This window comes from Camelus ferus, chromosome 14 (assembly GCF_009834535.1).
Source record: "Camelus ferus isolate YT-003-E chromosome 14, BCGSAC_Cfer_1.0, whole genome shotgun sequence".
Lineage (NCBI taxonomy): Eukaryota > Metazoa > Chordata > Mammalia > Artiodactyla > Camelidae > Camelus > Camelus ferus.
The window spans coordinates 14,138,877-14,166,354 of NC_045709.1; the positions used below are offsets into that span (position 1 = coordinate 14,138,877).

The 27,478-nt window shown below is 37.7% G+C and overlaps 2 protein-coding genes, 1 long non-coding RNA gene and 1 other non-coding gene across 6 annotated transcripts in view; 2 read left to right on the top strand and 2 right to left on the bottom strand.

Moving 5' to 3' along the window:
* SMAD9 (SMAD family member 9) overlaps positions 1-5,668 on the top strand; it is a 52,582-nt gene extending 46,914 nt beyond the window's left edge. For all 3 annotated transcript variants that reach the window (XM_032496282.1, XM_032496284.1, XM_032496283.1), the window contains exon 6: positions 2,148-5,668. In XM_032496282.1, the coding sequence (XP_032352173.1) occupies positions 2,148-2,291 (144 nt within the window). In that variant the 3' untranslated portion in view covers positions 2,292-5,668. The remainder of the gene's footprint in view (positions 1-2,147) is intronic.
* A 260-nt stretch (positions 5,669-5,928) lies between these two features.
* LOC116668748 lies at positions 5,929-6,119 on the bottom strand. The gene has a single exon (XR_004325993.1). It is a non-coding gene; the product is annotated as a U2 spliceosomal RNA (small nuclear RNA).
* Positions 6,120-8,798: 2,679 nt separating this feature from the next.
* On the bottom strand, positions 8,799-16,290 carry RFXAP (regulatory factor X associated protein). Its single transcript, XM_032496803.1, has 4 exons — positions 16,284-16,290; positions 15,420-16,243; positions 11,845-11,952; positions 8,799-10,258 (listed from the first exon to the last, which is right to left on the bottom strand). Exons 1-4 carry the CDS (start codon positions 16,288-16,290, stop codon positions 10,148-10,150), a joined length of 1,050 nt encoding a protein of 349 aa, XP_032352694.1. The 3' UTR covers positions 8,799-10,147.
* A 337-nt stretch (positions 16,291-16,627) lies between these two features.
* LOC116668558 overlaps positions 16,628-27,478 on the top strand; it is an 80,260-nt gene continuing 69,409 nt past the window's right edge. The window contains exon 1 of the long non-coding RNA XR_004325699.1: positions 16,628-16,756. This is a non-coding gene — a long non-coding RNA (uncharacterized LOC116668558). The remainder of the gene's footprint in view (positions 16,757-27,478) is intronic.

Below are 27,478 nucleotides of genomic sequence, written 5' to 3' on the forward strand. Positions count from 1 at the left end.
CATTTGGGGGGCGGGGGGGGGGGAGCAGCTCTATTTAATTGTTTTTCAGAAGAGCTCCTCTGTGAGTTTGAAATCTCTTGCTTAGCAGTTTTAAGAAAATTCTTAAGCATATTACTTTTGGAGGAAAACCAAGTTAAGATAGTTATCTGTTTTTTTTTTAATGCAGAAGATAAAGTAACAATGATAACTGTATAGGACTTAATGCTACAGAGATTTTTCCGTCCCTTAAATTGCTAAGCACTACTGTCACTCACTAAATGTTGGTCAACTTCTGAATCAAATAAGACACTCTCCTTACTCTTACAAAGCATATAGGCGAACGGAGGAGATGATATTTACAAATAAGCTACAAAGCAGACAGAACTGACTCTAAGATAAGATAGTGTGATTTAAGTGCTGTTTATAAAGTTTTAAACAAGTTGGGATAGAAACATTATGGAAGGTATGATTAATTCTGAGACAATAGTAGTAGATGTTCTGTTTGTATTTGTTGAATTTCTCAAATTAGATCTTTTTAAAGTTGATGTGAAGGTTGGAGAACAGAGGAAGGTACTTAGTGGGAAGGAAAACCAAACTGGATTTGCACATTGACACTAAAGACCTCAATTTCATTGTCTGCTGTTTCATCTCTTGAAAAGCACTTGCAAATAATGCTAATATTTCAAAATCTGAACTTGTTTATCAAACTATCAGTTTTCAAATTGTCACATATCCATCTAAGGAATCAGTGTGGCTTGTTCCAAATTTTTTTTAAAGTGAAATCTATTTATTAAGCTTTTAAAATTACCATGAAAAATAAGTGTGCTGTTTTTCTTATATCTATTATATTTATAATTTTAGTAATTACTTAAAAATAAGAATCGAAAATAATTTCCAATTTAAAAAGTCTCCTTGAACCCATTTCTTTCATGGTGACAAAGCACTTTTTTTTTTTCAGATTTACTGTTAAGCTTTAAAAGCACTTTTACACTGTAAGGCAATTAACAAATACCTGAAAATCTTTTCAAATGTTTTGATGCTTTATAGCCAGCAGAGGGCATTAAATTGCTAGTAATGAACAGTCATTTGAATTTTTAAAATTAGGATGAAATGCCAATATCTCAGAGGTAATTATTTCACTAAGATAAGCTTGCATAAAAATCTGATTTTTCTAAGATCAACTAGATGTATTTCTCAGATTACAACATTTAAATTCATAAAGCTACACAGTTCACAGGAAAGAAACTGTTACTCATATTGCAGGGACTTTAAAAAAATAAATTCTTAGCAAATATAACTACAAATAATAAGTTTAAAATAAATCTAAGAGTTCCCATCACAAGAAAAAAAAATTGCAATCATGTGAGGTGATTATGTTGATGAAACTTACGGTAATCATTTCAAAACATATGCATATATCAGACCATTATGTTGTGCACCTAAAACTAATACAGTGTTGTATATCAATTACATCTGAATAAAAGTGGAAAAAGGAAGACTTAAAAAGAATGTAAAATATCTTATTGATAATTTCATAATGATAGGATCATATTTTGGTTTTACTGGGTTGAATAAAATGCATAATTAGAATTTAAATAAAATAAAGAATAAAAGAAATTATAGATAACTAAACACCGGTGGCTACCACTGGGAAGTGATGGACTAGACTAGACCATCTTCAAAGTCTCCTTCAACTCTGATTTTACTGATTCTAGTATGAATTCAGTCGACAAGTATTTACTGAGCACCTACCTTGTGCCGAACCAGGCGCCATTCTAGGTGTTGGGATACAGCAGTGATTACTCAGAGGTCTCTGCCCTCGTGGAATCAGCACTCTGGTAGGGAGAGACAGACGATAAACAACAGCTGTAACACAGGAGCTGAGTGGAAAGAGAAGGGTAGAACAGGGGAAGGGGACTGGAGTGCTGGGGAAGGGGTGGGTTACATCTTTTCAGAAAGGTGGTCCGGGTAGACCTCATCAAAAAGGAGACACATCAGCGAAGACTTGAAGGAGACAGCAGAGTCATTTATAAGGATGTTTGGGGAAGGAGCAGTAGACTCGGAAGGAAGGGTGAGCCCTGGGGCAGCATGCCTGGACATTTGTAGGAGCAAGGAGGCTGCCCGTAAGATGGGGCTCAATCACTCTTGGCTCCGTTCTTGCTTTTCAGGGTTGGGGAGCCGAGTACCATCGCCAGGATGTCACGAGCACCCCCTGCTGGATTGAGATCCACCTTCATGGACCACTGCAGTGGTTGGACAAAGTTCTGACTCAAATGGGCTCTCCCCACAACCCGATTTCTTCAGTGTCTTAATGGTCCTGTCTTAATCCACATTTCTATAGAACAGATGCTGTTGCAGGCAGTGGCTTATATCATTTCAGATTTGCAACTAACTGAAGTTTCTGATTACAGGTGTAAATACATATAATATGTACTACTCCTATTTTGTATCACCATGTGTTTCGTGCTTTCTGGTTAACTTGGTGCCAGTCCGATGCAATTTCAAAAGCAGGTTTGTCCCACCTATGTTCTAGTAAGAAGCAGCTTCTTTTCTAGGAGAAAACAAATGAGAGGCAACTGCGTGGATAGTATTTGAAGGGTGTTAGCAGAATAAAGGCAGCTTTCAGCAGCCGTTTCATATAAGGCATGTTGTGTGGCTAGTCGAGAAAAAAAACAGTAAAATTGTTCATGTTGCAGAAATCAGGAACTTAGCAGCACTAGAGCAAATAACACTTGAAAACAAAACAAAGCCCTGAGACCCATATAATTTAAATAACCTCACTTTTAATGCTACTGGCAAAAAAAAAAAAAAAAAAATCAAGCTTGTAAAATCAGTTATGTAAGTCACATGAACTTTCATTTCTGAAGTTGAAACACCTGTAACTGGACTCTCGTGCTGATGTGAATGGTACATTCTGAACAGATTTCAACTGTGATTGGAAAAGAGAAACTGTGAAGCTGAGGATCGTGCTGCCTTGTCATCTACCACTGCAAAAAAAAAAGTCTAATATGGGAAGATAAATATGAAAATAGCATGAAATGAGCCATGTTCCCAAATTGCAAAATAAGAGCAGAACGTAGTCCACAAATCACCCACGGAGGTGCCTGCTTTCCACGTGGGAGATCAGGTTCCTGTGTCCCTGGTGGTTCATGTCAGGCAGCTCTGCAGCCTTCGGAGTCTGCAGCCGTGTGTGTGAGTCTCGTGTGCAGGAGGAGCAGGTGAAGTACGAGCACTGGACAGAAGCACCAGATGTTTACTGATACCACCCCACAGTCCCACGTTAAGTATCTAGGTGAGGGCACTCTTTTTGCCACACTTTCCTCACATATTGACAAATATTATTTACAGATTACCAAAATCATGTGATGAAGCCTTTGAGAAAATCTAGACACACTGCTAGCATCAAATTTATGAGTTATCCAATGTAATGTCTCTATTGATTAAATCACCTGCTGACCACATCTGGTAGCCTGTTGTAAAGCTACAGCCTCAAACCTGGAAATAACTTCCCAAATAAAATAATAATTTCATAATCCTTATCATTTCTGGGGAACAGTGGTACTGAGTAACAGGATTTTGAGTGAATATGTACACAAAATCCAAAACCTGTTCTTATTTACCCTTGGATGATAAAGAGAGAATTTCCTAAATTTCTAGGTACTTTCCACCCACCAAAAACTGCATTGCTTGGAAAAATATTTCACATCCTCTTAAAAATGTATAATTTAAGAAGGTAATTATGCTTGTAACAGACGGTACTTCAGTGATCCAAGAGGTTTCTTCATTTATACAATTCTGTCTCATCTCTTTCTAGCATTAGTGCACATAGTAGTCGTTTCTCGTTAAATTGTATTCAAGGTAGGAATGATCGTGTGAAAAAGATGTGTGAGTGAGCTGGTACTGTCACATCCTGTGATGACTAGTGTTATCTAATAGAAGCTTTCTATATATAATAGAAAATATTACATTTTACACTAAAGCTAGGTGGTCCATTTAGCATTTAGAAACCCCCCATGGTGTACTGGTTTATCAACTATGTGTTGTGCACTTGTATGTACCGGGCACAGTGTTCGGTACTGTGGAATCAAACGCAAACGAGACCGTCCCAGCCCTCTGGAGCTGAGAGTCTAGTAGTAAATCTGTAGAACCAACTTCATGTTTTTGAACTTTTAAAACAAAACAAAACAGGCGATTTTTCTTTTGCTTGAAAAAAATGGAATTGATTTCTTAATCAGCTCTATTTCGAAACAGATTTCCCTTCTCTTCTGAGCAGTCAGGTAATGGATGAAGACTTCCTTGGAAAAATGCTGCTTTTCTTCTGTGTTTCAAGGCTGGGTTTTTTGTTTTGCTTTTTGTCTCCTTTTGCTTCTTTGTTTACCAGTAATTCCCCATCTCCCCTCTTCTTGGAAAAGGCGTTAATATGGTGAAGTCTTCCTCATATGAGTACTGTTGCATGAAAGCGCATTAGATACACTGATTTTTGCTCCAGAGATCAAACAGGGCTTTTTCAATCTCTCCATAAGTGGTCAAACTCATCCTTTGGTAATCTTATACCTTTACAGAATTAATCAGTAATGGTTGCTTATAAACTACATTAAAAAAAAATACTTTGGATTTTTCATGCAGCTTTGAGAAACCAGGACAGAACATCCCAGTGAACCTGAATTGTTTCTCGAAAAATAAATGGTTAAAGTGGTACATGTGTGCCATCACTAGCCCAGTCTCAGCAGAAGCCTTTATTAGGGGACATGAAATTCAGAGAATTTAGAATTGATGAGAAGTTAACCCTTCAGTCATTGTAACGTTTTCACGTTTTAACCAGACGTTGGAATTTTTTACTGGCAAGGATTGTCAAAAATTGTAATGCAGTATTTGAGTTCAGGCTTCTGTATGTGCTCATTTAGCATTCACTCCCTGAGGAAAACAATCTAAAAAAATGTCATAGCATTTCTTCTGTAGGATAACTGGCAACGTGGATGCGCTAAGCTGTTAACTGCATCAGCAGTGCTAAACATGTTTCAGGTTGCCACGGACAAGGGTCATGCGATAGAGAATAATAACCTGGCCTGCTCACAAGACCCAGAACATTGTGTTGTTCAAGCCTGTTTTTTTTTTGTTGTTATTTTTCCTGTTAAAAAACTGAGATGTGAAAAGTTTGTTTTAGTCATTAGATGATATTTTAATACCTGCCAGTGCTTTGGAACTGTAAAGATGTCACTTTCCAATACATTTCCTTTATGTTTGTTTGTTTGTTTTTTTGTTTTTTAACAGTATAAGTCAGAAAAAGTTGGACAACAAACTAGCATTTAGAATCTCCTTTTCTTTGTTTTCTAAGGAACTGAATACCCCATCACAGCAACAAAAGCATTTTATAAATACCACTTGCTAGACTTTAAGCACCGGCTTAACTCTATGTCCCAAATATTCGGTGTATATAGTCAACAAATAAAGCAAAATATAACACACATTCCAGATTTTGTCTTTTCCTGTTATGGATTTAACAGCTGAGCTGTATGACAAGATTAGGCGATCCTGGCATATGTTAAGTTCAAATTAATGTAAAACAAACAAAAAAGAAACTTTCTATATAAGTAATGTTTTTGTTTACTATAGCTAGGCTTCAGTTATCCTTCAAATGCACACTTACACTGTTATCTGATTGTTTATAATAAAGAATGCTATACCTATACATCTTTTGGCTCATTTTTTTCCCTGCAAACCTCAGAAGGATTCATTGCATTTGGATCCTTAAGATGCTCTTAATCCTATTTTGAAAATGGGATGTTTTTGAAATCCAACGCCCTACAGAGAAATTAGGTAACAGTTTTGAATCAAACATCTTGGGATAACTGATGTTAAATACAGAATCTTGATGATACCTTGCAGTAATTTTATTTAATATATTTATTAAGCACATTTCCTACTCTGTATAATAGCACTGTTCCCCTGGAGGGGTGCACTGTTCCTGGAGGTACTGCAATACCAGGTCAGTGCGTGCAGTGGACGGAGCAAGCTCCTATTCCAATTCCTTGCTCCAAAAATCCATTTAATACACTGTCCTCGGATAGAGAATGTATCAGATATTAAACTGATAAGAACAGATACTACAGTTGATCTTAGCCAAAAGGCCGAGAAGCCAATCCTTGCAGTAATTTTAGGAAGGATATGTACAGAGCTTTTTTCCCCTGGATATTAGCAAATATTAAATGATATTACAGTATATAGGAGAGAATGAACAATTTGATTATGGTAAACATCTGTACGTTACTAGACAGTACCCATTAGAAAGGTGTTAAAGAAGGCTACTGCGAAAGAACTAAGATGAAATCCAGGAGGAATATGAACATACCTAAAAATGTAAATTCTGTCTTCCCTCCATTTAAATTTTCTGCCAGTCTATAAGTGGAGGGGGAAAAATATGCAAATATTTTGAGAAAACTTAGCCTTTTATCAACTTGATCAAAGTTTTCCTTTTAAATTTTTAAAAAAGAAATGGAGCCCTTTATTCAAAAGAAATAATTTGTGGAATTCCAAAATATAAACATGTGAAAGACAAGCTACTCTGGCTCAGATGTAGGTGGAGGTTATGGTGGATAGGTGGATAATAGCTAAAGTCAGAAACTGAGGGAGTGTTAATGGTAAGAATACTAAAATTCCTATGTCAATTAGTTACACAAAAGAAATCAGGACTATTTGACAATCTGTATTATTTCTATTTTCTAATTCTAGAAAAAAATGGGAAATTATAAATCAACAACCATTTGAAAGATCCCAAATTGAGGCCTTTTAAGCCAAGACTGGAAACCCACAAGCCATAAAAGAAGTGTCAGATATGCTGAAATACTCAGAAACTGAAAGCTTATACAGCAAAAGATACTATAAAGACATACATAAATAGGCCAATTTCAGAAGTGGATAAAAATGACACAGGGTTGATTTTTATAATAGTCACCAGACTTCTGCCATTGAGTAGAAAAAAGGAGCCTAATCAAAATAGACAAAGGATGTGTCTTAGCAATTCACAGAAGAGCAAATCTAAGTAGCTTAACGTAGAAAAGGGTGCTCGAATTTTCCGGTATTCAGGGAAATGCTAGTAAGTTTAACAGTGAGTGGTACGTAGCTGTCAGAATGGCAAAAGTTAAAAAAGAACAGTCACTCCTACTGCTGGCAAAGATGTGAGGAAAATAAATTCTCCCTTGTTGCTGGTGGACACGTGAAGTGATACAGCCTGCCGTGGGGAAAGGAATTAACAAGTGGAGTCATCCACACGTTATTTCTGTCTGGATTCTTTCACGACATTATGGGAGAATCAGCTGTCTTACTGGGTGACTACACTCCCAACCAAAAATTCTATTATGAAGAAAGAAGGGGAAGAGGTTATCAGGAGACTTAGCGGGCTACTAGCTACTCGCCGTCTCTTACTGACTTCAATGTATCTTTCTAATTTTTCCCCTTTTCCTAAAGCCTCTTATCAACTCCTCTGCTCTTCTTGACTCCAGAATAGAAGATGGCTTTGCTGGAAAATGGAAGCTGTCAATGACTTTATGTTATTACTGCAAATATGCTGCATCTATACATCCTCTATCTCCTCTAGCCTCAAACAAACTAGCACAGCATCATTCTGCCATATTCTGTCACAGGGCCTGTCTGGATTCAAAGGGGTAGAAAAATAAAATCTGGTTCTTAATAGGCCACATCACGTAAGGCCACATGTGGGAGCTTTTGTTGTGGCCATCAGAGCAGTCTACCATGCCTACCCTGAAAGCATTTGCACAGCTATTTAAAACCACAGTAATCATATATGGAACTGTGAGATAATAATAAATTGTTGTTTGAAGCCACTAAACTTTCGGGTGATTTGTTATACAGCAATAACTACACAGCTAGGTGTATCAGTTACCTACTGTCTTAAGAATGCGGCATAACAAACCACCCCACAACTCTGTGGCTTACAATCATAAGCATTTATTATTGTTCACAAGTCTACAGGTCAGCAGGGTGGTTTTGCCAATTTGGGCCAGATCCAATGTACCTGAAGTTGGTGGGCAGGTTAGCTGGGGGACAGCCACTCTAGCACAGCCTCACTCACATGTCTGGCTGTTTATTGGCTACTTGCTGGTACAACAGAGGTGCCTGGGCCATGTGTCTCATTATCCTGCAGGATAGGCTGGTCTGGGTTTGTTACCATGGCAGCTGGGTAGGATTCTAAAAGAACAAGTGGAAGTGTTCAAAACCTTTGGAAGTCTACTCAGAACTGGCATATTATTATTTCCTCTATATTCTATTGGCCAAAATAAGTCACAAGGCCAGTCTTCCAGATTTAAGGGATAAATAAACTCAGTCTCTCAGTGGATGGAACAGCAAAATCATACTGCAAGAGTTATAAATACATGGAGGGATAAAAATTTGGGGACACATTGCAAGAAATCTACCCCAAATAAGTAAAAATCATATCACTGTTTTTATTTATATATATTTTATATATATGTGTGTGTGTGTGTGTGTATATATATATATATATATTAATTAAATATTAATATTAATTATTAATTAATTCAATCCCTTTCCTTTCAGTTCAGCTCTCACTGGCCTGTTACTTTCCCTACTTTCCTAATCCTCATACTCCACTGGAAGAAAGATAAACTGGCTTTTTTCTTTTTTACTACAAAAGTTAACTTACACTGTAGGGATTCAATAAAGCTCCCAACACCATAAGTAAGAAAAAAAACTAACAGTTAATCACAAATGTAAGTGAATTCCTTTGCATCTGGTGGGAAGCAACTAAGGAATAGAATAAGTGAGTAAGAGTAAGACAACTTAAAGGTCAACAACTGGACTTTAATGAATAGTTCTTGTAAAAGCATTTTTGCACAGATATGCAAGTATAAAACACATATTAAAAAATGAACAAAAGATTCCTTCTCTTCTTAAGTACTTCTTAGAAAAGCTATGACTGAAGTTTAACCTGATATGTATTTCAGAGCTTAAAGCCCAAGAGACTAGCAAATTTTTGCATAGTTTAACTTGAGGCACATGCATTTACTGTCTTAACACTGGAAATACTTTCTTGAGATTTGATTTGATACTCCTGTTGGTAACTTTTGCCTTTTAAGTTTTCCTAGGGGAAAATATAAGAAAAAAGTATCTATCCAGATTACCCATCACTCTCTGAACATTACTTAGGAACAACACGATCTTAAAATATCTCAATGTTGAAAAACAGACAAAATGCTGGAGTGTTATTCTTATTTTCAGGATCTCTTTTTGAAAAAAAAAATGAGTGTAAAAAATTATTTCTATCCTGACATTGGTGGGATGAGATACATTCATACTGTTCACAAATTCAACACACAAGAGTGTCTGCTTCAAAAGAGCTCGACACTAATAGGGAACATGAAGTGGAGAAGCCAACTTGAGGAGATGCACTCATTCCAGAGTACTTAGATAACCCATCTCAGGTTTTACCAGCACATCTCTGAAAAGACAGGCACATCCTAATTTCACAGAGATTTAACAAGATCACTGTTCTCAAAGGTATAAAATACGCTTACCTCTTTGACAGCTCCAGTCTTAACTGCAAAGAAGAGGTTATTACGAGAACCTGATTCCAGGTGCTGCAAATACATTTTATCATCACAAGTAGCTCTCAGTGTTTCTTAAGAGGAGTATTATTGGCATTGTGTGCAAGATAATTCTTAACTGTGGGGAACCACTCTGGACACTTAGCATTCCTGGCCCAGTCACTAAAACCCATCAGTTCAAGGTCACTGTGACAAGCAAAAACACATCCCCACACATTTCCAACTGCCCCTTGATAAGAACCACTGAGCTAGATGATCCAAGATCAGTATCTATTGACTTCGTGACTTCCACAGAAAGCAACTGCTTCAATACCTTCAGTAACAATGACTGAAGAGAAACACTTTGTTTAAAAAAAAATGTGATTAAATATTATTTTGGAAAGATAAGCTGATTCAAATCCATGGTAATTTGAAAGGATCATGTGCACAATGTGCAATACTCATTTGTCCTCAAACGCACACGTACATTTACATGAAAATGACTGTTTATGTTCTATTGGCATATCTCACCCCACTTATCTTTAGTATAAAAATATGTCCATCCACTAAAAGAAGATAAAAAAACATGTCAAGCTGGATAAATTCCCTCACACCGATGTTCCTGGAAACTGTTGTTGTCTTTGCTCCAAAACTTGCTGATTTAATAGTTGTTGCTGTTTCTGTAAAAATTGCACCACTTCTGGACTTCTCAGTAATGACTTAAAAAGGAAAAAGAAAAAATATATTTATTAACAGCACTATTCTTATGGGATTAGATTGTATTCACACTATAAAATTACTCTGACATATCATCACACAAGATATAATATGCTTACAAAACAAGTCTTTGCATCTGATGCACTGCAATTAAACTGCAAACTAATAATAAAATTTGATGTCCTACACCAAAATACTAAGACCTAAAAATAATGGGTGAAACCCGATCTTACTGGTGACTTTACTTACAAAGAAAATGCTTTTATGACATGCCAGCATGTATACTCTTTATGAACATCAGAGCGAAGAGCCAAGAACAGCACTGGCCCACGATTACAGCAAGAAAAAAAAGGAAACAAAAAGGCGCCCATGTGAACACGGCAGTTAAATATCAGTTTAAAAATACATACATGTAAGACTAGTACTGGAACTCAAGTTCCTCTCACTAGCTTACAAAGATTTCTGAAGAAATTAAAAATTATGGATGTGTGTATAGGTACATATGTATTAATAAAAGTAATATTAGCACATTACCAAAATTTCAGAAAATACAACTGCTCTAAAACAACCAATATTGTTCTGCACACTTACCACCTTTAAATATAGTTATAATCATATAACAAATACAACAGACTATGGCTAATATGTCTTTATTGTAATAAAATGCTTATATAAATTAATGAAAAAAAAACTTTGGACCCAATAAACTGAACAAGAGAAACAAAACACAGTGCAAATACTATCATTAAATTCTGATTTTTAGAATTTAATATTCTAGCATAGTACATTTTCTATTTATTAAATAGTTTTGTTTAAAATTTATTTGTAAAGACTGCCCAACCTTCTATTAAATAAGTGAATGTACAATAGTCTACTTAGCTGTTATGAGACTGTTGAAAAAGGAGGTTGTTTGAACTATTATTTTACTATTTGTGGTAAATACATTTCTGGCAACATCCTTATGCTTAACTTTGTCCATATTTAGGATTCATTTCCTGCGAGTGTCTTCACTGGTAAGTATGATTTCTGAGTGAAGGGATGACCACTTTAAGGACTCCTGACACGTACCGCCCAGCTGCTTTCTGAAGTGTTGTACCAGCATGTGATGGCGTCAGCAGAATAAGAGTGCGCACCTCATGGAAACCTCAACATCACTGTGTGTTACCACTTAAATAATTTGCACTCATTGTACTGTTTATTGCATGATTTTTACTGATATTAAATACCTTTCCATTTCATTTAATGGAAGCATTTCTTCTTTTTTTCCTATTTATATTTTTTGCAATGTGTTAAAGCCAAATTTTTTTCCTCATCCACTTGTATGAATATTTTGTATAACAAAAATATCAGCCACATTAACCAGTCTTTTATATCTCTCGCAAATATTTTTCCTATATGTTATTATGAAGTTTGCATAATTTTACTGCCATTTTTGACTACAGTCTTCATTTTTAGGTAGTCGAGTTCGTATTTTCTTTATAATTTTGTCTTTATCAGATTCCAGCGTGTATTCTATTCTGATACCAGTTCAACAGGTCTTAAAATCTCAAAATCTAAATAGTTCCATTTATAACAAACAGATATTTACCAGTCTTTTCTGATTTAACACTTGTTCTAAAAGAGTAGGTCTTGCAGGTCGATCCCCGAAAGATCCTGTTCTTTGTTTAACAATGGAGAGTAAGTTATCTGCACTTTCCTGAGATAAAAGATAAAATGCAAATAGGATTAAATGCTGATAGAACTAATCCATGATTAGAAGCATTTCACTGATGTAATGGACAGGTCTTTGCCTATCTTCCTTCTTGTCCAGTCCCTGTGGCACATTGCGAAAGTCCCTTTTTAAGGCACAGGCAAAGTGTTGGCAGTTAATTTTATATAACACTCCTCACTCCGTCTCCCTCCAGGATTTCCAAGCTGGGATCTTCAGTCTCTAGAAGGTCCCAAAATCAATAGTGGGGTAGGGGTAGGGATAGGGGACCTATTTTATCATTTGTGAGTGATTTTCGATACTACAAAAAAAAAAAAAAAGACAAATGGAAACTGTGCATTCTCTTCAGATAAAGCTATCCAGGCCAGAACAAAGATTGCCTGCCTTTGGATGGCATATATGAACACAAAGGCAATTTATATAGTGCTAATGAGACAGTCTTTATAGCTTTTTGCCCAACAAAACAGTAACAAACAAATTAACAACAAAAACATGGCAGGGCCAGTAAAATATTACTTAAAGAAGCAACTGATAGACAAAGCTTTCAAAATTTGGAAGTCACCAGGAGAAAAATGATAAACTGGCTCTGAAAAAACTGCACGCACTGGTATAAGTAGCCTCCTGCCAAGATGACATGATACTCTGCTCCATCCTGACTCAAGCAGGATCAGCAGAGCTCCCTCCCCAATGTGCATCCCCAGTTACCTGATAGAATCGTCAATATTTATGAATTTCCAGGCTAACAAAATATTGTTCTAGTTTACAGAAACATTTAGGCTCTTATAAAACCATGATACAATACTGAGCACTTCCAAAAATTCTGACTAGACATAATATAAATAGAAAACTATAAATGTTTCATACATACATAAATTCACATAAGCAGTGCCTTGTATGAATTTATTCTTATCTCTGTGCTCTTTATTTAGGTTATTATTGAAGCTAGTTTTCTCTCCTGACCGTCTCTCTACTGGCCTCCGAGTTTCCTTTTAGAATATTGCTTCTCTCTCTTTCACTATAAGTTTATCAATCTGATGCTAAAAAACATTCAATCCCTAAACATCTTAGGTCTCACAATGTAAAAAACTGTAAAGAGAGTATTCTACTACCCAGAGAGAACAAAAATAATTTTTTCCTTCCTCTCTCCCCATAGGATTAACTACTTATGGGACTGTTTCAGTGGGACTGTTTCACTTATGTGCACAAGAAATGGAATGCTGAAATCAATGTATTCTTACAACCTCACACAAAGCATATGTAGATTCAGAATGTTAATAACACAAAAATCATAGAAGCGTGTAATGAAAATAACCTTGAGTCATCCAGTCCAAACTTCTACAAGTGCTGGAATTTCCTTTTCAAAAATTTTCAACAGTTTTTGTCCTAAGGAGTTACCAACTTTTGGTTTTGAATAACTGACATTTAGGGAGCATTTACTTAGGTTCAGCTGAAATACATATCCCTTGTGATCGTCACCTAAAAGTCCTAGTTACTTCAGAACTATGCAAAATAAATCTGCTTCTTCCAAATAATCGCCTTTTAGATATCTAATGATACTGCTCAGTCCCACAGGCCAGTTCTTTTATCCCTGGTTCCTTAATATGTCTCTTACACAGCACAATTTCTAGACACATCAACTAAATATTATATACATTTGTTCCTCATTTAACCTTGATTTGTGTAAGAAATACTGATCTTTAAATACCTTAATCTCCAAGTTTGCTGCTCACACTACGGCATGAGACCCCGTCACCACCTGTCAGTCCTCCTGTAATCATCTCCTAACAAGTCTTTAAATTTACAGACCCTTCACTTTAATTCACCCCATCAGAGTAGGAGCCCCTGTCACTCTCTAATTAGAAACTTTCATTTGAAGACTTCAAATTCAAATTCCATAGCCTGGCATTCAATACTATCCTCAAACTGGCTTCAAACTCTTTCCAAATTTGTCTTTCGTGAACTTTCCACATAAATATTCCACTTAAGCTAGAACAGTCCCCTTGCTGTCTGCCCACAAGTGTCTTCTGTATTCCCACTCCCCTTCCTTTATGAAGACGTGCTTCTCTTTTTACCACAAAAATTCTAGGGAAGCAGTATAGCATGGGGATGAGAGCGAAGGCTCTAGAATCAGATAGCTAGGGTTTGAGTACTTGCTGGCTGGATGACCTAGACCAAGTTACTCAACCTCTCTGTGCCTCGTATTTTACGTATGGGAACTGAAGTACCTGTCTCATCGCTGAAGGGTCTGAGACTCCACTCACGGCACAGCACAGTGCCTGGCACGTAAGAAACTTACTAGATTAAGTGTAAACTTTCAGCACCCTTTCTGGCTTATACTGAGTTGTATTTTCTCTGCAAAGAATATCTCAGCCTACAATATCGCCACTACTAAAGCCGCGCTGTAAAGTTGGCCCTTACTGTAACCTGACTGTCCCCATTAGTTATTTTCTTTACACTCAGTTCAACAAAGATAAATACTTGCAGTTGTTGATTCCTCAGAGCTGGTGAAGTGTCCCATAATACAAATGGCTAGTATCTGCTGCTTATAGCAATGAATTCTCTTCCCTAAAAAATCATGCAAACTACTTTAGAGTAGGAAAACTAAGATTCTTTTTGTTGGGGGAGGTGGAGGAGGAGACTAACTCAATGTCTGTTTCCTTTTATACATTTTCCTCAAATTGTAGATGTAAGTGCTAGACAATCAAAAAAAGAATGGAGCTACAGGTAAAATACTTTTTTCTTGAAAAGAAGTATATTATCTCCTCTCTCTGGAAAGAATTCTGGGGTGAATGAGTACCTTTGGAACAAACAGAGAGGCAAATGACTACCCTTACTTTCATTCTGTAATAAGCAAGATGCTTATTTACTGAGAATTGGGGCACTAAGAGTAAAATTAACTGAGAACAGAAAACTAAGCATAGGGTACTAAGAATAGAGTATTGAGAATAGGGTTAACAGAGAATTTAACATTAAGAACACTAAAAGTTACTCCTAATAGGGGTACTGAGAACAGGGTACTAACACTAGGTAGACTGAAAAAAGGATACTAAGAATAGGGTAGTGAAAACAGGAAGAGATTACCTTCTCCAAAGTACCAATTTCATCTAGGTTCCTAATTCTCTCTGCCTGCTCCTCCACTGATGAATCAGATCAGTCATTTAGTATCTGTCCTTCCAGCCCATATCCCAGATCTTTGAAATGACAGCTTTGCTCACATGTCAATCATTTTCACTGAAATGTATTCATCTATCACAAGGATGCAGCAGAACTCTTAAGACTTTTCACACGTGTGTATAAACTTCAATTTAGGGCAAGCACTCACTAACTCTGAGCCACAAGTCCAGCCACTGCCACCTGACCCGTTTAGGAGCTGGTGGGCAGGCTCCGGGAATGCAGTCTGCTTAAGAGTGGGGTTTCCTCTTCCACCTCCCACTTCCCCAGACCCCAGATGATACCTCCAGTTTGACGTTTCCTGAGCTGCCAGCCGAGGAGGCCCCACCACAGTTCAGGGCCTGATCACTTTTCTTCTTCTTGTACTTGTCCTTGTACATCTTGTTGCGGTGTTTTTTGCACATCCACGGCTTGCGCTGCTTGGCCACCTGGCTCGTGGTCTCGTTGCAGCCCTCATAGGTGCAGGTCTTGCTCATGCTGCCCCCGCCGCTGCCCCATCTCCGGGCTCCCCCGCTGCCGCCTTCGCCCCCCGAGTGAATTTCCTCGTCTTCCAGATCCTCCAAACTAGCCGTGCTCTCGCCTCCCCCCGGGGGGTCCGATGTGTCCAGCAGGTCGGCTTCGTCCTCGCCTGCCTCCTCCTCACCATCCCCTGCCACTTCACACAGGTACTGAATCGGCTTGCCCGCCCCGGCGCTGCCCCCTAGGGCCGAAGCCTGACTCAGGACGCCCTCGGCCGCAGCCTCGTCCTGCCCTCCACACGGGTGCATCACCAGCAGGGTGAACTGCGAGGCCGGGGCCGGGACGGGGGCTGGAGCCAGGGCCTGGCCGAGAGTAGAGGCGGGGGCCCCGGCGCGGAGCGCGCCGCCAGCGGCGCCCGGCCCCGCACCCTCGGCGACACCCTGCACCTCCGTGCTGCCGAGACCCGGCGGGGGTCCACGACCCCTGCCTTTCAGCACCTGCCGGGCCCAACTGCACTTAGCAAACCAACGACCCCGGCCCGCTGAGAGGAAGGGGGACGGGCTCCACGATGGCACCCCCACTGCGCCTGCGCGGCTGTGGCCCGCGCGTGTGCGTCTCGACGCTTTGTACCTTTCAGGGAACCCGGCGTCTCTGAGGGGCGGGGCTGAGCGTCCCCCGGGGCGGCTGACTGCGCATGTGCGATGGGACCTGGCGGGAGATGCTACGCTGCGCGGGCGCCGCCGCTGCCGGCGGCTGTGTGAAGTTGAGGTCTTGCCGCGCAGAACAGGACGGTGGTTTTTGACTGGAATCTACTTTGTCTAAAACGTTCAAAGCACTTTGGTACTGGAACTCCAGAATGTAAATTCAGATTGTTCAAAAGCGTTCTTATGACTTGTGGCGCTCGTTATAATGGTATTTCGCCCTAAACTGCCTGAAATGGGAGATGTGAAGCTGGGAGGTGGCAGTGTCACCACTGGGCACCACTAGTTAGCAAAGAAGGCAGAGGCGGCCCGTTTGAAAATGGTACAGTGGAGAAGGAGTGGACCGGACCGGGGGCCACGTCGTATTTGTGTTGAGAACTCCATGACTTAACGCTTGATACATTTTGCTCTCGTGGAAACTTCTTTATTTTTATACCTTGGCATTTCCTATGACCTCTGAGGTAAGTTTTAAATAACGTTTTCATTAAACACGGTGAAAATGTGTGAAAAAGAAGGTTGAATGACAAACGTTAAAAAAAAAAAGTCAATGAATAATCTATCACTTCTACCAGTTGTCTCACAATTGCTGGTTGCTGAATGTGGACTTAGCCAAATCTTGGGAGGGATTGGATCCTGTCATGTCCTGAATAAAACTGTCAGGTAGATGTGCACTTTCCTCTTACTTCTTCCCCCTCCCCTAGTCAGGTTTCACATTCCACCTATTGGAAAGGAAAGCAGTGGTTATCCAATAAATGGTAAATCTATTCCCGTTAAGATATTTGCGTTTTGATGTGTGAGTGGGTCACCAGCTACATTTTAAAGAGAGAGGGTGGAAGAGAGCAGGTTTGGAATTAGACCGACCTGGGCGGCCCTGTCCAGTGTGACCAGGGCTAGTGACTGACAGCCTCTCTGAGCTTCAGTTTTCCCATTGGTAAAACGGGTAGTCCGTGGGTGTGTGTCAGTTCATGAGAACCTACTGTTAAAATTTCACAAATTTAATTAAAAATAAAGTTACATAAATTTATAATTAAATTATGATGAAAACAAAGGCCAAAAAACTCAAAACCCATCTTTTCTAATTGTTTTACTCTTAGTTATGATGATAAGATTCTGTCTATTGTACCTGTACGTGGAAATACGACTCAGTGGTGCAATACTGCGTATCTCTTCCCAACTCTGCATTCAGGGGTGTCATGCTGGTAGCATATCATGGAGGGCAGTGCTACTTAAATCCTAGTACAAATTCCTGTAATAGTATTCAATAAAGGACAGCGGGTTGGTTGGGTTTTTTTTCTTTTTAAGTTTTATTGGGGTATAATTTACGTGACATAAAAACTACTCACTTGTACAACTTAATGATTTTTAGTAAATGTATAGAGTTGTGCAACCACCACCACCACAACGCAGTTTTAGAACATTTCCATCACCCTACCTAAGATCCTTCCTATCCAGTCTCCATCCTATTCCCAGCCCCAGGAAGCCACGAATCCCCTTCCTGTCACTACAGATTTGCCTTCATGGGCACTTCATATAAATGTAAGCATATAATATGTGGCCTTTCGCATCTGGCTTCATTCATTTAGCATAATGTTTTTAAGATTCATCTACTTTGTTGATTGTATCAGTAGTTTGTTTCTTTTTATTACTGAATATTATTTCATTGTGTTGTTTATCTGTTCACCAGTTGATAGGCATTTGGATTCTTTCTAGCAATGTTCCATAATGACAACAGGTGTTATTATCTAGTGCTTAGCACATAATGGGCTCTCAAAATATTTCCTGAATGGATATATTAACAAATGAATGAGTCAGGGTGAAAAAAGTAGCCTGGATGGACACAAGATTTTTTGGTTCTAGGCCTGCCTCTCCCTAAGTGTCAGTGTGACTGACCAGGTGGGGAACCAGGAGTCGCTGGGCTTTTGTTTCTCAGCTATAAAATGATCAAGCTGGTCTAAATGATCTGTAAACTCTTTTCTAAGATTAGAATAGAATAGAATCTATTTATCTTTCACTGTGCTTTGGCCACTCCTTGGGATTCTGATTCTGTTGGTCTGACATGGGGCTGGGCATGCATATTTTAAAAAAGGTCTCTAGGTAATTCTAATACGTAATCAGCACTGAGAACCATTGACTTATCTGTTATAACTAAAACATAATCTAGTAGACTTACATATATAAACAGATGTCCTAGCTCTGGGATTCAGTAACATAGTGTATTTGTCACCATTCAATAAAGATTTTACATATATAGTATTTTTTTAAATGCTAAAAACTCAGATTATTGTCAAATCAAATTTTAGCACTATTTCTGTGGTCATTATTTCATGTAGATTCTATCCATTTAAATATTCTTTGAAGACTTATTACTAGAGACAAGGCATTGTGTAAATTCTGGGTGGGCTTTTTCATTTCTTCTGTTTATCTCTTTACTATTTCCCTATAACTATGCACATTCTTTCTTCTGTGTGTTTGAAAGCAATGTTTATTTGTTATCAAGAGTCCGTTTAAATGAGAAACAGTGAGATGAAGATGTGCTTGTCTTCTTTTTGCGGTGCATGGTTTATATGGGCTTTTTGGTTGTCTGTTAAAGGGGACTCAAGCTCTGGTGGGGGGCGGGGGAGTCACTACCCTTTGGGAAGATCTGCTATGACAGATAAGCAGAGCACAGTGAATACGAGGATTCTAAGAGGAAAGCTAAGAATATGAAGCTAGATTGGAGACACAGCTAGAACAAATTAAACGGGAAGAGGGACCTTCTGCCTGAAAATAATGGACTACATGTGGAGATAGACCTGCCCAAAGGAAAGTCTGAAGAGCAATATTCAGAAGGCTCCCAGGAGATCTGTGCATTAGAGGATGATATTGCATAGACTAAAGTGATTGAAGAGCAATTAAAGAAATATGTCGGGATGGGAAAAAACAAATGATGATTAGAGAGAGTATGACAGGTCACAGTCATTACTTTGGATGAAAGAGCAGTGCTAAATCGAGCCATTGAAAGAAATGCCTTTGGGGAGAGTGAACTTAGAGAAGAGTTTTCTGGAATCCATCCAGCATGGAAAAGGAATCGGTCCTACAGCACCTAAGCCAAAAGGATGTACACTGACTGTGTCATCCATGGGCCTGGTTCCAGTCTAAATACAACTTGCATGGTCCTGTGAGGTATAGAAACCCCTTGATCCTGTGGATCAATGAGTCTGCCTTCAAGAATATGGTATTGTGAAAAGTAGGGTATTGGAAACCAAACCTGCGTTCCTTTGAAAATTCATGTAGGGTTTAGTCTTCAAGCTGAGCAAATGTCACAGCCTCCTGGTTGGGGAGTAAGGCAGAGATGACAAACAGTCAACAGCATGTTTTTGGATAATGAACGGTTGGTAAATGCCTAAATTTGGGAAACTACATTTTAATATTTGCTAACAATTGCTGATGATCCTAGTCATCTGAGAGGACAGTCAAGATGTTGCTTGTTTTACGTCCTTACCCTTTGCCTCTTTTTATGCTAGTCTCCGAGCAAAACAGCGGTCATCCTCATTAGTTGTGCGGTTTGAGGACCAAGCCAATGACTGGTGGCTGTCCCCTGCAGCCTTTGGTGTCCATCCTCTTGAAGTGTATTCTGGCACCCCTGAGTCTTACTGCAGTGATGTGTGCAGCTAGTCCATGAGCCACTTATTTTGTGTGGGAATGGCTCTAGGGTGTGGATGTGGTCAATCATATGGCCAGAATCTGGGTCATCCCAAGAGCCTTGATAAGCTGTGAGAGGCTTTTGATGTCCATGACTCCTTACATGTGCCTCAGCTCATCTTCTTGGCTGACTTTGTCCTTTAAAGTGCTCAGAATACAATAAACAGAGACCAGTAGTCTCTCTCATTCTTCTAGAGCAAAATCTCCAGTGCTTTATGGATACTTTACAGATCGGTATACATAATTCATTTCTAAAACTTTAGCATATAGCTTCTGAATGCTGCATTTTTTTTAAATCATAGAGTACCTTTGTGTCTAGCCAAAAAGGTTTGACCTGATTCTCTACATGAGGTTATTTAAGGTTTGCTAGTTTGAGCCTGACTGACTTAGGGAAGATTTCATGTTGACCAGGGTCAGTGAAACTCTACTTATTCCATAGGACTGTTTGCACCTCTGTGGGGTTAACTTCAGCTCTGTCTCCTGGAACCACCTAGACCCACTGTAATGCAGCCCCTAGGAACAGGACTTTCTTAAAAACATGTTGAATCAATCAATCAATCAAGAAGTCATGCAGATAAAGTTAAAAAACAAGGAGGATTATTGTTAGAAGTGCTTTTTCAAATAAGATCAACAACACCACCACCACAACGAGCCCAGGTTTCACAGCATCTATATTATGTACACTCACCACTGCTTCTTATGCACTGTTGTGCCACATTGACAGACAAGAAGGAAAAGAATGAACTAACTTCAGGGCTGTATCCTTTGGAAGAATAATAAAAATACTTTTGAGTTGAAAATATATCTTTAAGTGCTACTGAAATTCAGCAGAAGAATTAAGTCATAGTGCCAGGTTTGTTAACCAAGTATTGATGTTAGAAGTACTTCATTTTTCCAAAAGAAAAAAAAAGAAGTAATTGTCAGGTAGTTTCCAGCTGGGCAGTAACTCCAAGGTGATATTTAATGTTTTACACTCTATGCATTTGTATATCTATATTTTCTCAATATGATCAAACACTATTTTTGATTTTTCTTTTCTTTAACAAAGCAAATTTGAAAAAATTGAATAGCGTTTAACATTTTTTCCATTACAGTAGTCTTTTTGGAAATATATTTGGGATGGACAAGGGTATAGTAATGGTATGTCAGTATGGCAAAAGCCCAAGCTAGGAAGACAGCAAGCCTTCTGGAGCAGTGTTAAGCTGGGCCTGGGGGCAGTAGTAGGTGTGTCCACCCCCTCTTGCCCACTGCCTTCTGAGGCAGCTCACAAGCTCTGGCAGGGCCAGGTGTCAGACTCTGGGAGATGGCGCCAACTGAGGCCCTTGGGCTTTGGGGCTTTGAACTGCAAAGCCTAGGAAAGCATCAGCCTCTCCCCTGGCAAAGTAAGGAATTAGGGCTCCACCTTGGACAAGTTATCCCTTTCCTCTTAGGTAACATTTTCTTGTTTAATTGAGCTTAATGTTAAGTTACTGGTACAGGAAGAGGCAAGTCCATATCTCCCTTCTCTTGAATTTACACTGTGCTGCTGAGTTGGTATACTGAATGCAGTTTGTTCTGATGGTTAAATAAAGTAGTCATTTATATTTTGCTTTGGATATAAAATATGTTTGTATACCTGATATTCTGAGAACACCTAGCATTTCAAATGAAAGTGCAAAATCATAATTGACTGAATATTTAATAAAGTCCTCGACGATTTGTCAGGGATGGGGACTACAAGTTTTAAGATTTAGTTCAGTCAATCATTTTTTAAAAAAACCTTTGTCAAGACATAATTTGCATATCATAAAATTTACCCACTTAAAATGTACAATTCAGTTTTTAAGTATATTTATGGAGTTGTGCAACCATCACCATTATATAATTTTCGAACATATTCAACTCAAAAAGAAACCTTACACTTATTAGCAGCCATCCCCCATTCTGTCTTCCCATTTCCCTCCCCCAGCCCTTGGCAACCACTATTCTACTTTTGTCTCTATTGATTTGTATATTCAGACATTTTGTTAAATAGTATCATACAATATGTGGTCTTTTCTGATTCTTTTTTCCACTTAACTTATCAGTCAGTCAGTCAGTCAATAAACATTTCTTGAGCTTCTATTATTCCACATGCTATAGGCCCTGGAAATACCAAGGTAAATGAAACACTCTTCCTTCCAGTAGCTGAGTAGTGGTCCTTCATCCTGTGTAGAAGTCAGGGTTCTCCGGAGAAATAGAACTAATAGGATATATACAGTGTGAACAAAAAGAACAAAGAGCCACTCGTTCCCCAGTTCTACAAGGGATAAGTCACAACCCACTCGGCATTCAGGATGAAAGACAGGATGAGGTCCTCTGTGCTTTGGATAAAGGGGCCCCTAGATACTTAGATGCATATTTCAGGGAGAATTTCAATGACCCCAGATTCTTGAATCTTCCCATACATAGAAAAGCACTAAAATTATTAACTTGAGATATTGTTCTTTGTGACAAGCAGTAATTTCTACCAAGATGTATACTCGACTACATATATTTTGTAGCCCAGTCAATTTGATACATAAAATTAACCATCTCGCGTTAAAATCCTAAAGTTCCTCTTGTTTTATCAAATATTTTTATAAAACTCCTTATCCCAAAACGAAATTCCCATTCAATATAATGTACTTAATGCACATAATTTAAAAATCAAGATTGTCCTCAGGGGCTGGGGGCAAAGAGGCATGAGTAAACAGTAAAGAGTTTCAGTTTTGCAAGCTGGAAATGTTCTGGAAGTTGGTTGTACAACAATGTGCATATATTTAACTATACTTAACACTACTAAACTGTGTATTTTTAAAAGGTTAAGATGGAAGGTTTATGTTATGTGTATTTTACCACAATTAAAAAAATCATTGCCATAAATGTAATATAAAGGAGGCAGAAAAAGAAAGTAATTTGTAATAAAACAATGTGTGTATCCAATAGGCTAATTTTCAGGCACAGTTAGGCTGGAAAATATAATGATGTAGTCAGATGTCTTTACTAAAATGAGTAAGAAGGTTAGAAATCTTTTCCTACAAGGGGTACAGGACAAGGAAAGAGCAGAGGCATGGGAGGACACCAGAATGGAAATAATCTAGGATAAATTAAAACAAACCAGATCACTTGGATATGATATGAAAGAGGGGGCCAATGAAAACGAATATGAAAATGAATATATGTATATATATGTTTGACTAGGACATTATGCTGTATACCAGAAATGGACACACTGTAACTGACTATACTTCAATTAAAAAAAAAAAAAGAAACCAAAGAAAAAGAAAAAAGAAAGAGGGGAAACAATTGAAGTAGGGAAAACACTCGAAAACAAATTATGGGCTGTCAAAGGGAGAAAATGGTGAAGACTGAGTTGGGCATTATTTATAAACAAAGGGTGAAATAGTTTTCTGTATTATCATATGGGATACTGATAAGAGTATCTCAGATAACATTTCTTCTATCTAAAAGTCCTACAATTTATTGAGTGCTGCATCTAGCCTCTAGAACTTAAAGACATCTGAAAGACCGTTCTCTAGTAAGCAACAATGAATAAAGAAGTGACTGGAAAAAGAAACAGTCATCCAAAAGTCTCTGGAGAGATTGTGGGGGACCTCTGGGGACTCTGAGTATCAGAATTAAATAGAAAAAGTAGGTAGTAGGAAATGCTGCCATAACTTAGCTTCTTTTTCAATCAACTGGGTGTGAAAGTCTTAGCTGGATCCCAAACCTTTTAAATTAGAGTGATTAAATCATGCTTTGTCCTCAGAGTCCTTTTGAAGCTCAATTTTTCTTGAAAATGCTGCCTAACATGTTCCACATGTGCTTAAAGCCACCCAGTCTGGTGTAGTAAAATGTTAACTGATCTTTAAATCTAATCATCCACATGAGAGCAATGTGTTTCTGAGTCTGTATCCTTTCATCTGCCCCCGTATTAGATAGATTATGCTCCAAAGCTGGAAACTATAAAAATCCTCAGTGAGTGAGGTTATTTTAAAATACCTGATTTGTTGAAAAATCCTAGATGATTCCCTTCAGCGTAATGAGATCGATCTCCTTTCTTTAGAGTCTGAGGGAACCTCATTTACATTGTAGATGCAGGTTGATCCTTGGAGAGATGTCACTGTTGCCTCCTTCCCCACATGATTGCTTTAGTAACCGCGGAAGGCCAGGCCTTCTGTGTGAGCAGATAGGAAGCATCAGCACCACATAGGATGTATTCTGGCCAAAACTGTTTAACTTGAATCAAATGAAGCCTATAGAACAAATTTTCTGTTTGTAGGGGAGAGGGGAAGAGTAAGTCAAACCTCACACTGAGGAGACAACTCAGAAACATCTAGAATGTGAAAATTCTAAAAGATGACTGCCTGGTGGAAAAAATTCAATATTAAAAAATTTTTTTCTAAAGATAGGGTCGACACATTTTTTGGATTAAAAGAGACTGGAGAATCATCTAACAAATGCAGTGTGTGAAACTTGATTAGATCCCCATTAAAAGCAACAACATTAAACAATAATACAAGTTTTGAGAGGATAGTTGGAAACATTTGAAAATGGACTGAGTATCAAGTGACATTAGATAACTATTTCAGAATTTTTTAGATGTGCTAATGACATTGTGGTTATATAAGAGAATATCCTTATATTCTGGAGATTTATGCTTGAGATTAATAGGTGTGAAATGATGTGATATGTACATTTTATTTTGAAATGTTTAAATACCTATAGTAAACAATTATGGAAAAATACTTAAAATTGTTGCATCTAGGTAGTGAGGATAAGGGTGTTTATTGTCCTAGTCTTTCAATTTTTGGGTATACTTAAAAATATGCTATTAATATACAAAGTATAAATTAAAATACTTATAAACTGAGTAAAGAGAAACACCTTCACAAGCATGTCTTGAAAGATATACCTCATTGTTTTGCAATATTTCACATTTGATATTTCTTTTTTCATTGATTACATCAAAATTTCGCAGAAGTCCATAACGTGAGCCAAATCTTTTAAAACAATTTCTTGGGGAACCATTTTATTTGGACAGGACATTCAGTTTCTTCTTTGACATTTGATAAATTATGGGTAATATATCAGTGAGGGAATTACTTTTAAACATTCTTAGATCCATGGTCTCCTTCTCTAAGAGTCTCGGTAATTAAATACTGCTGATGAATAATGAAATGACTTTTTATAAACATTTTAAATTGGCTCTGAACTAATGTTACTCATGCTCCATCTGTTAAATAAGCAATGATGTTGGGAAAAGTTTTTTTTTTTCTTTCAAGTAATTTTGAGCGTTCTAAATATTGACAATTCTTTTGTATTCACTGGTGATCTCTTTTTTCAGTTAATCAGAATCTATTAATTTTTATGGCCAATTTTTAGAATTCAGAATACTTTCTGATTCAGTGCAGAAAATGAGAAGATATAACACATCAAGGCCTCCAACCACTGTGGGAAGTCTTTGTTCTCACCCTTGGTTGGTAGAACACTAATTTTAAAGAAAACTTTCTGTGATGATGTATGGTCTTGTGATGCCTAAGGGTTATAATATATATGATTTTATTGTTATAATCAATTCTTTAAATTTATTTGAAAAATATTCCTTGTTCTAGTCAGTGGGAATGGAGTAGCCGACAAAAGAGCATTTTTGTTCTTACAAGGCTTACATTTTCTGGCATTTAAATCACTCTGTTATGTCACCATGGTTGTTGTTGTTGTTGTTGTTGTTGTTATCCTACAGCTTTTTAAAGATTGAAGTATAGTTGATTTACAATGTTGTGCTAGTCTCAGGTGTACGGCTAAGTGATTCCGTTTTATATGTATATGTATGTGTATATATATATATATATATATATACACACACATATATATTCTTTTTCAGATTATTTTCATTGTAGGTTATTACACTATATTGAATATAGTTCCCTGTGCTATACAGTAGATCCTTGTTGTTTATCTATTTTATATATAGTAGTGTTTATATGTTAATCCCAAACTCCTAATTTTTTCCCTCTCCCCCTTCCCCTTTGGTAACCATAAGTTTGTTTTCTATGTCTGAGTCTACTTCTGTTTTGTAAATAAGATCATTTGTATCATTTTTTTTTTAGATTCCATATATATGTGATACTGTATGATATTTGTCTTTGTCTGGCTTACTTCAATTAATATGATCATCTCTAGGCCCATCCATGTTGCTGCAAATGGCATTATTTCATTCTTGTTTTGGCTGGGTAACATTCCATTATATATATATATATGCCACATCTTCTTTATCCATTCTTCTGTCAGTGGACATTTAAGTTGGTTCCATGCCTTGGCTACCACATTGTCAGTCATTTTGAAAACAACATTTTTTTCTAAAATATTTTCTGGCCGTGAAATCTTTACATGAGCGAATGGTGAAGCTTCTCTATCATAAAGGTTGTTTTCATCTTCTTGTAGTAAAGATTTATTTACATTATGCAGTAGATTTCAATGTCCTTTGTCACCTTCTGGAAGCAACATTACCATGGAATAGAGAAAATGGTTTAATATGATTTTTCATCCTTTTTTGTAGTAATGTTTTATACAGCTGAGATTAACTTTTCTTGACTATTGTGTGGCATGCTGTATTCTGTAATCATCCACGTTCAATAAGAAACAATGAGGCCCATCTCCTTCTGCATAGAACAATGTCAAACATTCCAGTGACAGTCTTGCAGTTCTTAGTATTCTTTAAATATGAGAAATATGTGTGTATCTTTTCCAATTTGATCAAAATGTTCCTTTGTAAAATGTTCACTTAATCTTGAGATATTCGTTGGTTTAATTAGAAAAAGTGCATTGGCAGAATAGGTACATTGGTGACTGTTCATTTGTACAAAAAGCTGTAAAACCCAGTTTCAAATATTTAGCTGAATATTTGCTCACATTTAAAATTCATTGACATTTTAAAAGAAAAGCTAAATGAGGAAATTTGTACATTTACTTAGAATCACCATGATTCTACAAGCTACAAATGCAGACCGGTGCAGTTGTGCTGTTTTGGTGACTCAAATACTGCCTATGCTGTTACCCTTGGTGACCTGACTTTTGCAATGGGAACAACACTTGGTAGAGTTCTGAACAAAAACCAAGTACATTCTTTCCTCAGTTTATATGGTAGTCGCATTCCTGCGAGTCCAATATATATTAACACCATGGACTCATACTTTTGGTTTTATAAACCAGAGTTTGAATCTCAGCTCAGACAATTGTAAGTAAGTTTTTCACTTACTTACACAGAGCCTACAGTTCAGTTTTGGTACAGGCCTGTCTGCATACTGCAGGCGGCTAGCATCCCTGGCCCTATACACAATGTTTGTAGAGTTCCCCCAAGCTCCAATCTCGTGACAACCAAAAGTGCTCCTTGCGTTTGTAAAATGCATCCTAGGGGCCTATATCACATCTTTTGAGAACTATTCACTTAGAATTTAATAAGCACTGACGAAAATAGTAAGAAAAATAAAATGTTGTAGGTG

What these genes read in the sequence shown, in the direction of transcription:
- RFXAP (XM_032496803.1), bottom strand. An exon ending in CAGGAAACGTCAAACTGGAG is followed by an intron (nt 11,953 to 15,419) that starts GTATCATCTGGG and finishes CTTTTATCTCAG; the next exon opens with GAAAGTGCAGATAACTTACT. An exon ending in TGTTAAATCAGAAAAGACTG is followed by an intron (nt 10,259 to 11,844) that starts GTAAATATCTGT and finishes TTCCTTTTTAAG; the next exon opens with TCATTACTGAGAAGTCCAGA.